The 14,044-nt window shown below is 45.5% G+C and overlaps 1 protein-coding gene across 2 annotated transcripts in view; it reads right to left on the bottom strand.

Moving 5' to 3' along the window:
* The window catches only part of ank3b (ankyrin 3b), a 98,271-nt gene that overhangs the window by 39,912 nt on the left and 44,315 nt on the right, over positions 1–14,044 (bottom strand). For both annotated transcript variants that reach the window (XM_036551774.1, XM_036551766.1), the window contains exons 11-22: positions 12,345–12,542; positions 11,607–11,705; positions 11,091–11,189; positions 10,350–10,448; positions 9,666–9,863; positions 7,364–7,462; positions 6,110–6,208; positions 3,473–3,670; positions 2,501–2,599; positions 1,330–1,428; positions 1,040–1,138; positions 150–245 (exon numbers count right to left, since the gene is read on the bottom strand). In XM_036551774.1, the coding sequence (XP_036407667.1) occupies positions 150–245; positions 1,040–1,138; positions 1,330–1,428; positions 2,501–2,599; positions 3,473–3,670; positions 6,110–6,208; positions 7,364–7,462; positions 9,666–9,863; positions 10,350–10,448; positions 11,091–11,189; positions 11,607–11,705; positions 12,345–12,542 (1,482 nt within the window). The remainder of the gene's footprint in view (positions 1–149; positions 246–1,039; positions 1,139–1,329; positions 1,429–2,500; positions 2,600–3,472; positions 3,671–6,109; positions 6,209–7,363; positions 7,463–9,665; positions 9,864–10,349; positions 10,449–11,090; positions 11,190–11,606; positions 11,706–12,344; positions 12,543–14,044) is intronic.

The raw sequence follows: 14,044 nt of genomic DNA, 5'->3' as shown, positions 1-14,044 counted from the left end.
TGTGAGACATTATACGATGGCTTTCATTTTATTTCTTCATCTACACCTCATTCATAAGAGCCCGTGCTCTTTCCAGCAAGTAACCTTTGTTTCAGAAGCATCATGTTCCATTATACAGCATGCAAGCGGGAAATGACACAGGGTCCTACCATGGTGGTCAGTGTTTCCTCCGTCACCACCTTCAGCGTGTCCACAACAGAGATGTAGCCCAGCCTCCTTGCAATGGACAAGGCGGTGTTTCCATTCTGTGGACAGGTGAGACACAGACTGACTCAGGTGCCTTTGCTTCATGTTGGTCTCAAAGTGTCATAAAACAGCCCTCCAAACCAAATCTGAATCTATCCTAAATCTAATCTGACATTTATGAATAGTAAATACTGTAATATAGACTATATTTTACCAGCTGATTTGAAGCTTCCATCCACTTTTACCTATTTTTCTGCTAAAAAGTACCCCGGTGTAGCATATTAAAGTGAGTGAGACAGCATGAAGAGGAGTGTAACAGGGTGTGTGACATCATGTAGCATGTATAACTACGTAGTGACAGCATGTGGATCACTATTGTGTAACTGTATGTGTGAATGCCTGTACAACAGTGTGTGTGACAGTGTGACGGTGCAGGTAACAACGTGTGCAGCCGTGTGGATGCAGTGTAGCATCGTGGTAAGGTACAGGGCTTGTGCCTAAAAGGTTGCCAGTTCAATTCCCTGCTGTATTCACTGCTGCTCTACCCTTGGGCAAGGAACGTAACCCACAACTGCCTCACTAGATATTCAGCTGTGTAAAGGAATAACATGTAAAAATTGTAAGCCGCAGCGGATAAGAGCATCTGCTAAATGACAATAACGTAATGTGATGTGATGGGTGTGTATTAGCATGTAGAGCACAGTGTGTAGCATGTGTTGCACACTGTATGGGGCTGGGTGTGGAACGGAATGTGTGGCTGCCATTCCAGCCCCTGCCTCTGTCCTGGTGCCTGAGCCCTTCCTCAGAGAGCCTGAGCTCAGCACATCTCCCCCCCACTCCCCCTCACACTCACCACAGTCAGCTCATTGGGCGAGGCGCCGTGCTGCAGCAGCATGTTAATGATGTGGGTGTGGCCCTGCTGTGCCGCCTGATGGAGAGGGGTGTACCCATTCTGCAGAGACAGCGCGCCAGTCAGAACACCTCACACACACACACACACACACAGACACACACACACAACACACACATATACCACACACACACAGACACACACACACACGAGCACACAAACACACACACAGTCCAGTACACCAGCACTCAGATGAATACGAATAAAGAAAGTGACATGTGCTTTTTTTTTACCTTTGTTTTGGCATTGACTTTAGCCTGGTGCTGTAAGAGGAAGTTCACCATCTTCACGTTTCCGTAGTGACTGGCCACGTGCAGTGGAGTGTATCCCATCTGTCAGAGCCAAAAAAAAAAAAATGACCTGTGTGCTTTCCTTTCTGCTGATATTTTAAATTCTTGCATATACCTTGTATCAAAATTGACCCCAACTCAGCTTTTTGTAATCCTTTAGTTTCTGTAAGATATTTATCAGTAAGTTTTACATCCAATCTCTTATTTAGCCATACAAGGGGAACACAAAATACAGAATTGTGTGGCACAACCACAAAACATTCACCATGCTGAAGTGAACGTGTTGCATGTGCCTCGCTCTGCCCGGTATTGATCTCTGTGCCTCATGTCAGCCCCGCTCGTGCTCAGTGACAGAGACACACCATGGCGTTTCCCCTGCTGCGTGACCTTGAGCCCCTGCAGGTCTGTTTCTACATGAGTAGCCTGCAGTGAGGCGTGAGCGGGCAGGCCGGGGCTGCCGGGCAGGAGGGGTGGGGGAGTGCAGATGTCTGTGTCGCAGGACAGGCCCAGCTGTGGGGTGGTGTGGGGGGGGGGGGGGGGGGGGGGGTGGCACTGCACACACACTCTCCGCTGGCGGATCCTCTCAGCCGCAGACCTTATTTCACCCACAGACAAAATCCACACCAGCCACCCTCACACAATTCGGCCCGCCAAGGCGCAACCCCCTATCCATTATTCATGCAGGGCTGATTACACGGTCATGCGGCTTCCTGTTTGGTGCCGCACACATACATAGGTACGTGAGCACACACACACACACACACACACACACACCCAGATACAAACAGTAGGTTCTTAGGTATTTTATAAAAATATCAGATCTCTCAAGCCATCCGCCACTAGATTACAGAGTTGGCCAAAATGTCTGCGCAGCTTCCTTTGTGCCATGGATTTAAAAACACCATTTTAATATTGAAATAGAGATTATTCTTTTCAAAATAAAGGGCCCCACTTGTCTCCCACAGAACACTGAATTGCTTAGCGAGCATGTAAGTAATTTACAATTTCTAATTTCTATGTACAACACAAAAACACGGTGGGAGGGTTTCAGAAGCGGATGAATATCGTCTGAGGGCTTTGTCTGCAGCCCATGAGAAAGCGCCGTGACCTTTACCTTTGTTTCGGGGTCAATGACTGCCCCCTGATTGACCAGAACCTCTGCCACGTTCACTTTGTCCTCCTGGGCAGCTAAGTGGAGAGGAGTCAGGCCGCTCTGAAAGAGACACGAGTAGTCATCCATTATATTCCTGGCAGTCTTAAGGGGGAGGAAGTGCCTGCCTGTGATCTACATGAATCAGTAACGTTGTTTCTTCTCAGTTTAATTTACTTCAATAAATATTTTCTGTCCCTAATGGACAATTCATTTCACAGTACACAGTATAAGCCAACTTATAAATAAACACAGTAAGAAACAACACAAAATCCCACACAGTGTCATAAATACAAAAATGAAAAATTGATCATTCACGCATGCAAATCCACATGGATATTTTTACAGTCTGAATGAAAAACAGAGAATAAAGCTACAGAAACAATCAAAAGTCAATGTATCACTGCTAAGAGCAGTGCAATACTTGCGCAATTCTTTGCTACAGCAAGCAAAACAAGCTGTGAAATATAACTGCTGCCAGCTGATACTCGAGCAGCAACAGCATTTAAAACATACTGCTCCGGTGTGAAAAAGGGACCTTCAGCAACTTTGTCGTTTTCTGCAAATGGAATCACCATGACCTGTTTTAACAGTCATTAATTAAAATGCACTAAACTAAATCTGTTATCAAATGGGTGTTTACCTTGGAAGTTACAGGCCTATTTCCCATATAGATGAGTCTGACACTGTTGGTCATTCAATTTGAATGGATACACGTCTGTTCTTTTGTGCTGGAAGTTGCTCTGCTCTCTGAGAGCGTCTGCTAAATTAATGTAATGTAAATGTAATGTAATACAGGCCTTGCAAGGTATTTCACGTTCACTGTAATCACTTCAGACTTATCCAGCTGTATGACTAGACAACATGCAATCTGCCTTGGATCCAGCATGGTAGGTGCCACCCTACCCCTAACCCTAGTTGCACAGGTGTCCTCACTTTGTTGCCCAGGTGAACGTCGGCGTTCCGAGCCAGCAGCAGGGACACCATGTCCACATTGCCTTCCTGCGCGGCCAGGTGCACGGGGCTGATGCCCTGCCTGGTGACAGCATTGGTGTCGGCGCCGTACTCCAGGAGAGTGGTGGCGATGTCCATCTGGTTCTTTTTGGCAGCGATGTGCAGAGGAGTGTAGCCATTCTGCAAGCACACCGACAGGGAAAACACTCAGCGACCATTCTGATCTCTGGGCCGCCCGCTTTTTAAGGCAACCGCTGCATGTTCAAATAGATCTGCGGTGCAGAGGCCTGAGCGATAAAACCAACCCTCTGTGTTGCTAGACATACCAAGCATTTACAAATCATCCTTATGAGGGCCATTGATTTGGTATGCAAAGCTAAAAACTTACCCTAGGGTGAATATTCCAATATTTATAGACTATTTCCATGACACGGTGCAATTAATTTCAAGTTCCAATTGGATATACACAATAACCATGTGGTAACCTATTGATCATTTTTCTTTACAAAAAACTAACAGTGGTGGCAAATAACGAAGTGTTTTGCCACTGACTTGTACGTGTATTGTAAGGGAAAGTTAATAAACACTGTCTTTGTTGGAGTACAGCAAAGCCTCATTCTGGAATTCTCAGCCAGTTTCCCTGGAGACCTTCAAAGGCTTATACTCTGGTGAAGGTGAGGCAAAAATGGTAATTAAACCAGGAAGCTAGAGAAGACAATGACATTGAGACAGAGATATGGGGATAATGATGCAGCACACTGCTCCTATCTATTCAGGCATTATGGGATGGATGAGAGAATCAGGAGACATCATGAGCAGGGAAGGGGGACGGGCTGGATGCCAGGGAAAGACAATGATTCTCAAATGGAAGCCTTCTATGGGTGGGCACTCGTAGCCATATCCACAACATGTACATTTCACACGTTGAAAAAAAATGCCTTTAAATACTTAAAATAACACTATGGAAACTTTGACCACAAATGCCATCAATAAATTTAAATTGTAAATGGGCGGAAGGCAGAAAACAAACGTTTTTATTTTAAATGAATAAATGTCAGGTCTTTATGTTTCTTTACATTTCATGACTTGAATCAAATAAAGCAGATGACGAACACTAACATCAGATCCTGTTTGTGCTGAAAAATGAGGGAAATAAGCTGCTTTTTTCTGTCCGCCATTACTGGGAGGGAGCCCTGCTTCTTTAGACAGTTTTATGCTTCCCTCCATAAGTAGTGAATCCAGAAGACACACAGCTGTGAAATACATTTAGCCACTTTTCCCCCCGCAGTGTGATTCAGACACTCCCTCGCCAACCACCACGGCCGTAGCTCTCAGATTTATTAGATTTCCAAAACAGCAACAACCATACAGTACTTACACTGGAAACATAAAAAAATGCAAAGTAATTAGATGCAACCCACTCTCCCCCCTTCCCACCCCCCCCCCCCCCCCCCCCCCCCCCCCCAACCAAAAAAAAGAGTGAGGTTTGGAAGACTCCAAAAAGACCAATTTTCAAATGTCAGTTGATGCTGGGGCCAGCCAACAGTGATGTCACAGACTGGAAAGTGGTCTGCCCAGCCTCACGTCACTAGCCCGGTCCAAACTGGTGCAGTAATTGCTTGTCACGGGAGGGGGGAAACAAAGGCTGTAACTAGGTCACCGTGTTTGCTTCGGGATCACACTGCACCCCTTGGCACAAAAGCAAAAAAAAAAAAAAGCAGGAGGAGGCTAAATGCCTTCATGTGGCCTTGCTTCACCCTTCAGACATGGAGCAATGAAAGCTTAAGGCATGCATCCAGCCAGAGATTGTCATCTGGATCATGAGCGTACCCAATCCGTGGGCTCCCTCTTGAAAATAAAAAAAAACGTTAATTCGAAATGAGATCAGCCTTCCTCCCACCATGTCATCGCTCTCCTTTTACAGCCCTTGGCGGAGTCGCTCAATTAAACGCGGTCAAAGGCATCCTGGTTGAGACGCGGGGTGTTTTCAGTTTCCCGTGTCATTTTAGCAGTGAACTCTTCAGAGTTTCTATGAGCCGCGGCTGCGGACCATGCCTCAGGAGATAGCTTGTTGGAAGGGGACTGAATCTAACTTGTCACAAGTTCTGTTCGTCAATGCAAGCCTCCCTGCGCCCCTTTGGCGGAATCGCCTCCCATCCCTCGACCATCAAACGCACTACTCCGCTGCCTGCAGCTCTGACAGTTAATTACCCAATTACACTAAATTATCCACTTAGTCAAAAGACATGTGTCCAAGGACTATTGTACGAAAAAAAACAAACGCCAAACAGAAACAGCAAACAGGCTGCAGACAAGAGCCAGTAATTGGTTTGTGATGGCCAGTTTGTGATAGTACTTCAGGGTTTTTTTCCTGTTTGTTTGTTCCGTTTTTTCCAAGAAATGTTGGCTTATTATTTTCAGGGCTCCTCAAGGGAAGCGCGTGTCAAAGCAATCTAAGGAAAAGGCGAGGGGAGAGGGAGGAGGGGTGGTGGACGAACTGGACTATGGCACCACTGCACCTATGATCTTGGGTCGCTAAGCAACATGAACGTGTCACAATGGCGGACGGTGAAGATGAGGTGGTGAGAAGGGAGATGAGCTCTGGTCGTGCACCGGTACCTTGGCAGCTGCATGTGGAGACGCTCCCTGGTCCAGTAGGAGAAGTGCCACTTTCTGGTTATCGTAGTGCGCGGCGACATGCAGTGGGGTTAGACCACTCTAAAAACACATGCGGAGACTCCGTAAGTGGGTGGAGAAAACTGAGACGGACACTAGACAGACACAAAGCTGTGAGGATGAGCCACAAAGTTTTGTAAAAGTAGTGGTGTAAAGCTGTACATATTAGACTGTCTACAAATTTAACAAATTATTACACACGAGTACATTTTCAAATACAACTGAGTTTGTGTTTACTGCAACACTTCATAGATACCCTAGCACTGGGCGTCACATTAGAGGCTAGTAGTCAGAAAGAAGTGGTAATGAGAACTAAAGTTTAGTTTTAGTATGCAATGCTTGGACCTTTACACAGGCAAGAGAGGAATTATACATGGGTGCAGTCATATTTATCTGGGAGTACCGTCTCTTTAAGAAGGACCTGCTGTCTGAATCATGACTCCACCCACAAAGGGAGATGCAGGACTAACCTTGTGTCAAGAGCAGTAGTTCTGCAGTTCTGTGAATCAAATGTTAATTTGCCCAAATCCTTTGAAAAATATATCATACACTTATAAATATCAAAACTAGAGATGTGGTCCACATAGACAAAGAGAAAAAAATGTTGTGTTTTCACCCTTAAAACTGGACTCAAAACCCACAGCAGTTATGACAAGGGATAGTGGATGTTAATATGTTTATCTGATTCAAAAGGACATCAGGCTTGGGAGAACTTTTTTTTTATTTTTAGGGCTAAATCCATTTGTCTCCTTGCACTTAGCTCATGTTTCTAACTTGCAGTTAGAAGCTCTGAGACCAGCTAAAATTGCTTCCAGCAATTACTGTGTAAGTGGAGACCTACGGAGTGAGAAGCACATCAATTCCCTCCACAGCCTGTGCCCAGTTCTCGGAAAGAGAGGGGTAGATTAGACAGTGTAGTAAAAATACTCCTCATATATCACAGAGATGATACTGCTCTGCCACCCATATCTTAAAATACGTTTTTTTTTTTAAATACAACATTGAATGATTATGAAATTGTCATATAATTAAATTCAAATGTACAAATAAATATCAGAGTGTGTAATTTTTAAAAGAAACATTCTAATCCTATTAACGACACAGACTTTTCTATGGTCCCACTCCCCTTCTGATCGCTTCCTCGGTCTGGTACTGAGGAGGTTCTGTGCCCTGGTTTCTGGGTTCCTCATTCTCTACCTTTCCGGCTGCGTCTGGGGGCGCGCTCTTCTGGAGGAGCAGATTAGCCACTTCAATCTTCCCATATTTAGCTGCCACGTGTAGAGGGGTGAACCCTTTCTGTAAGGACAACATGATACATCACAGTGAGAGCCTATAAACCCAAGGCACAAAAGAAACTAGGAAAAGAAAGGGATCTTACAAACAGCCTTCACGATATGATATATGTTAGAAAGCATGCCTCTTAATGGCTAATGGTTAATGTAATATTAGAATAATACAACAGTACCAAAGACAATCAGTGAGATAACCTAGAACACTGCTGCTCGGTGGTGTTTACTTCTGTTAGGCAACACAGACCTGTGACCTGTTTTACATTGTGTTGCTCCCACACGAAAGAGGCGGTAAATTAACGCCTCTCAATAAAAGGGAGGCACACCACAGAGGAGACCTAACAAAGCAGAGTTCTCATGAAGGCAGCCTGGCTCCTCCCACGGTATTTGAGATACTGGAGCTTGAAAGCAGTAAAGCATTTCCTGTGTATTCTACCGTCACTAAAGACAGTAACCAGACCCCGCTCTGTCATGTCAAGACATTTAGCATAATGTTATATATATGAGATAACATATATCATCATGTAGTATACAGAATGACGTGACTTTTTTTTAATTCTTCACTGCCATGCTCAAATGGATGTGGAGGGCAGTCAATCTTTGATTTTGATCTTGGCACACACACCGGTCTCCTCATCATGGGAAGAGATTTGAAACATTAGGTAATGTTTACACATGGAATACATTACGAATCAATCTGACTCCCATGGCGTAACACATGGCCTGGTTAATGTAATGTTCGAGGGGAATGCGTGCCTTCACAGCAGAGAATGAGGGAAAGTGGTCTGTCTGTCATAGCAGCGCTAAAAGCCGGCCCGGTTCCCCCTCTCCCGTATAAAAGCGTGCAGCAGGGTTCATCGCTTGCTTCCCCTGCAGTGTGATGTCATCTTCACGGACAGCCGTCTGTGGTGCTCTCTTTTAATCAGCTCCAGCACAGGGGACTGCCTCCTGACAGATGTTTCAAGCTGTGTGTCAGTTTGTGTGTGCGTGTGTGCGTGCGCGTGGTCACTGCCAGGTTTACCCCTCATTAATCTGATCCTCAGACAAGGGTCACCTTCCAGGAGAACACACCACTGCAGAGCAGTCAGACTACAGCTCTACCCAACACACACACATACACACACACATACACACACACACACACACACACACACACACACACACACACACACACACACATACACATACACATACACACACACACACACACACACACGTTCTCTGTCTCTCCCTCAGTCTTTCAATCTCATTCTGTCTTTTCCTCTTTCCATCCCTCTCTTTGTTTCTCTCAGGTATACACACAGATGGACACACACACAAGTACACTGCCATACTCATTCTCTCACACACATGGAGGTACGGACATGTACAAACATACACACAAATACACACTTACACCACTAAATACTTCCTCTCTTACACTATCCCACCTCCAACCCTCTCCATGCAAGTACACATACATACACATAACATGCACACACACACACACACACACACACACTCACAAGCACATGTGCAGACGGACACTCACTGTGTCAGCATCCCTCCCACAGCTAGTTCATGCTGTTCACATGTCTGTCTTTGTTCTGTGGCCTATACAACTGCTGATACATACATACGTAGACTACTGGCTTCTCTTTTGAATTGGAACCATGTGGTGAGTTATCATAACGCAGAACTCCTAAAAGCAGCAAATGTGTGAATAGCCTATCCAAACTATCAAAACCACAGTGCCAACAATTTTCCAAATATTTTGTGTCTGACTGTGAATGAACATGTACATGAAGAAATGTGAGAGGCATAGCTTGTAGGCAGAAAAACAAAACCTTCCCAAACACTATGAATCGAGTGATATTGACAAAAATCACAGATTCAAACTCATACGGGAAACAACACATTCCAACGCTGTATCTAACGTAGCCTTGTACCCTGCTACTACTGCTATTACAAGTGGCAACACTGCAGTCTTGGAATTCATTTAATGAAAAATCAGCTTGGTGAACTTGAGGCTTCCAAAGTGCTTTTCTCCTCTCAGGGTTATTAGGAGCTTAATGAACGGCTGCAAATGATTTCAGGAAGAGTATGTCTCCAGCCCACGCCCACAGCTAGCCCTCCCCATCACCACACGGCCACTCCCAGACATTCGTCCCCCCAGAGACACTTTGACAGCGGGAGAACCCCCAGGGGGTGACAAGGGTGGTCCCACTGACCTTGGTGGTGACGGAGAGCGAGGCGCCGTGCTCCAGCAGCACAGATGCCACGTCCTCGTGCCCCTCGCGGGCCGCCAGGTGCAGGGGGGTGTACCCCGAGGTGGTGGAGGCGTCGGGCGACGCCCCGTGCTGCAGCAGCTGCTGGACGATGTCCGGCTTCCCCAGCCGGCTGGAGATGTGCAGCGGCGTCTGGTCATCCTGCGGGATTGGCATTCAGATGGGCGCACGTGAGATGGCAGGCCACACCACCCTCACAGCCATCCCAATTTACATAACAGGTCCTACACCACCCTGACCAAAACTGCGCACCACACGTCACCAACAAATGCCACAACAGACTGCTCCAGACCATCACTTTTTTCCTGTGACAAAGTAAAGTGAGTATAGACTGTTTGTTTACATTTCCAGTACAGGTAGAGTAGCCTTTTCATTATACAATAGGTCACAACCAGGTCCCTTTTGTATTAAGAGTCTTTTAACATGTACAAAATTTACATTCTGCTTATGTCTTTGATACAAATGGTAGTGATCTAAAAAAAACCCATGCAAAATTCTGCATTTGAAACAGCAACTAATTCTACAGTGTAAATCCCCCACCATGCCCATACAGTTGGGTTCTCTGGAGGTCTAGACCTCATTAATCTACCGTTTCATTCATCACAAACTGACACAAAGTCATCTTACCTTGGCCTTCGCTTCCACCAGGGCCCCGTTCTGCACCAGGTACTTCACGACATCGGCTTGCCCAGCCCTGGCTGCCATGTGGAGTGCGGTCTCTCCCCTCTGGAACACAGAAAGAGAGGGTCTGGAAAGGTACAAATACGCTACAACACAGATCCTTTGTTCCCACAGGCCATTCATCAGGGCCGGCCCCTCTCTCCATACTGTCTGCCTGCTTTGTTATGACTGCTGGAATGAGAGGCAGAGCTCTGGCCCCACTACAACAAAGCTGAAGTCATGTTTCTACGGCAACAACAGTGGAGCAGTTAAGTCCCACCAACGACCAAGCACTTTGGAAAAGAACGTGATTATGGTCTTACTGTAGTCCAGGCAGGAACTCCCTGTAATTACTGTTTGTGAAGCACAACCTGAGATCAGATATTCTGTGACAAAAAAAAACGGGATCCTGTCATTACCGAAAAAGTTTTTTGCCACACGAAAATGGTAGCGTGAAACGAAACCTTCAAAGGGGAGCACTGGTACTGTACATGTCAAGTTTCAAACAGGAGGAATGAGCCCCGAGGGGAGGAGCCGAAGCTCTGAAACTCTTTCCAGTTTCTTGCTTTGACAATATCAAATGGTCTTGTGATTATCTGTCTGCGCTTGTCTGTGCCTTTGGGGCACACACCGGGAGGGAGGGGGTGCTGGGGTTGGGGGGACGGTTGTGGGCTGGAGACAAAAAAAAAAGAAGTTTTCAGAACTCACCACGTTGGTTGTGTTTGGCGAAGCTCCGTGATTCATCAACTGAGTCACAATGTTTTCGTGTCCCATGAAAGCGGCCACATGAATTGGTGTCAAGCCCGACTGCAACAGAGACAAAAACATTCACCTCTGACACGTGGGAAGAGCCGGCTCACAAGAAACAGCACCCAGACACAACATTTTAACTGATACTTCATCATATTCTCCCGTCACAGAACCAATCATGCTGTGACCACAGTGAATGAATGAGAAACCGTATCTCACTTTCCGGGGGGTTTTGTAAATGGATAAACCTACGCAAAGTTTCAACTCTTCCAGAACTTCAGAAATTTTTGGAAAACTTAATATTACTTACATGAAAAAAATCATTCATTCAATACAAAGCTTATGATCTAATAAATACAAGAGAGGTGACATTCTGTTAACGGTTTCAGCACTGAATGGGGGGAGAGCACGTTAAGCTCATCCCGGTGCCGTACAGTAAGACAGAAAAGCAAGCATTCGGTCTCTCTCTCCTACCTCAGTCACAGCCTGAATCGACGCTCCATGTTTCAGCAGCAGCTCCATCACTTTAATCCGGTTCTTCTTGCAAGCAATGTGAAGTGGTGTAAAACCATTCTAAAAATAAAACATGCAACTACACTTTAGATATTTTTTGGCAGAGTCTAAACGTGCAAAGCAGGCCCTGGAACACAGACCTTCCCTCTGCCAGTTCAGATAACCAAATAAACATGTGTGGGACTTAACAAAGCATTACTTTCAACGGAATTATGTAGCCGTCTCAGCACGGCTTACTTTGAGGTTTTGGCAAAGCCCAGTTTCTTCACTGTTTCCTCTTTGTTTCTTCCCTTATTTTTTTTTCTACATTTTGAGACACGCCCATATTGTTCCAATTACTAAAGACCATGACAGTATACTCACTGTCCTCCTGCCAAGCCAGCCTTTTTATTAACCTTTTAGCTTCTGAGAGTGAAAGAGAGCTGAAGAAATCAGCAAGATTGCACTGCACCACTCTATGATTTCCTCTGTTAAGCGGCTATTTCAGTAACTGCAAACTTGTCAGATTGACTTCTGACACAGCGAAGGGCAAAGCACTGCATTTAATGTGGTATGAAAAGGCTTTCAATTTTAGCAGCATAAAGGGGAAGTTTCTACAGGGTGACTAAGACTAAAAAAAAATGACTGAAAGATCTGTAGCGTGTAATGCACTTCACCTCAGCCGGAAGCCCTCACGTCCCCACCCTGACTCAGGCTCACCAGCGCTTTGGCGTTGGGGTTGGCCTTCTTGTCCACGATGACCTTGGCCACCTTGTAGTGGCCGCAGTGGGCCGCCACATGCAGCGCCGTCAGGTAGTCGTTGGTGACGTCGTCCACAGGCACATCGTGATGGAGCAGGAGCTGGACACAGTTCAGGTGGTCTCCCTGGGTGGCCATGTGCAGGGGAGACAGCCCATTCTGCGGAAGGCAGACATTAAGATTGTGTAAGATTACATCCGCGACATTATCCTCCTGAAACGAGCTACAGGAAGGACATCAAGGCAGTCTGACTGGTAATTGGTGTGTTTGCGCTTTGTTTAATCAACAAGTGAGAATTATTGGTAGGTCCAAAAAAAAAACCTCAGTTACAAAAAGCAAATATATTTTCACCTTAAACTCAAATGCCTGTGTACTTGGTCACAGGATTAAGGAAACCACTGATAAAGTCTCAGCAAGACAATGTAAGCAACGCAATGTCATAGTTTTTCACACTTTCATGCACATGGAAGCTGTTTGACTGATGCACTGATGTGCACTTTCAGGAAGGATTTCCACCCCATCTCACATGTAAGATAATGATAACTGCAATGACAGATGTTCTAATGGCAAAGGGTGCAACAGTTAGTAGACATTCTTAAGAGCCACTCCAGGGGTTTTTATATGATTTTAAATTATACCATGAACGTCAAAGGGATATTCCTCTGCAGTTTGACCCATGAACTTAAAAAGCACAAAGCATTAAAGCACAAAAAAGTCTTTAATGTGAAAAAAACTTCTGACCGTCTCAGAGTACTGGGAAATTTGCTTCAGGCAATTTCATGCAAGACAGTCATTGTATTATTCATTGGTATGAAGGGTCAGTAAATACACACACAGAGGGGTGGGTACACGGACCTGCCCACACACCATGCTCTAATGAAACCAACTAGAACACTCAAATGCAACAACGGAGGACGTCAGCCATCACATCTTGAAGAAGTAATTTAATTCTGAAAGACCCTCTCCCCTCTCCATCCCTTACACAAATGAGGAGCTACAGTATGTTCAAGTCAGGCATATTTGCTTTAGCCACCGGATGGATATGAGGGAGAGCTAGCTGCCCGCCAGCTAATCTTAGTGTATCTAGGAAGGCCTAGGACGGCATGCTACTAAAATTGCGTTTGAAAAACGTATCCCAATTTGAGTTAATATTAACAGCTTGGTTAGTCTCCTGCAAAACAAGTGCTGGAAATAATGCTAGCTGTGAATATCATCTTCCTCCAATCCAATGAACCTCCACTGCATACAAGTAACAGGCTCTTTCAGAAGACTGCGAAAACAGACATATGTCACCAAGCAACCGATGGCAAAACATTTACGTGGCGTGACTGCAGGAAGGGCAGGTCAGTACTGTTTACCGCTATTTGTTAGCAGCTTCTATTTGTATACAATTAAGCAGTGCCGTCTTTTCTTGTGTAAGAGAGGGCTTTATGCACATTCCAACTTATTTTCTGGCCCCTCTGGCCAGTTTACGCCACACTTGGCTTTTATCCTGGTCTGACCACTCTTGAGGGAATATGTCTCTAACACTGAGGAACGCAGCAGTGATTTCACAAAGACCTTGCTGTTGAAACACTGTCTCGGACACCTCTTTAATGAAGAGCATTTCTGATGACTGAAACAGTAGGCAGCGTGCTGCACGTATCTCTTCATGCAGACAT

The sequence above is a fragment of the Megalops cyprinoides genome, chromosome 1 (genome assembly GCF_013368585.1).
Source record: "Megalops cyprinoides isolate fMegCyp1 chromosome 1, fMegCyp1.pri, whole genome shotgun sequence".
Lineage (NCBI taxonomy): Eukaryota > Metazoa > Chordata > Actinopteri > Elopiformes > Megalopidae > Megalops > Megalops cyprinoides.
Note: the sequence above shows the minus strand (reverse complement) of the source record. Positions and strands in the feature narration are given on the sequence as shown.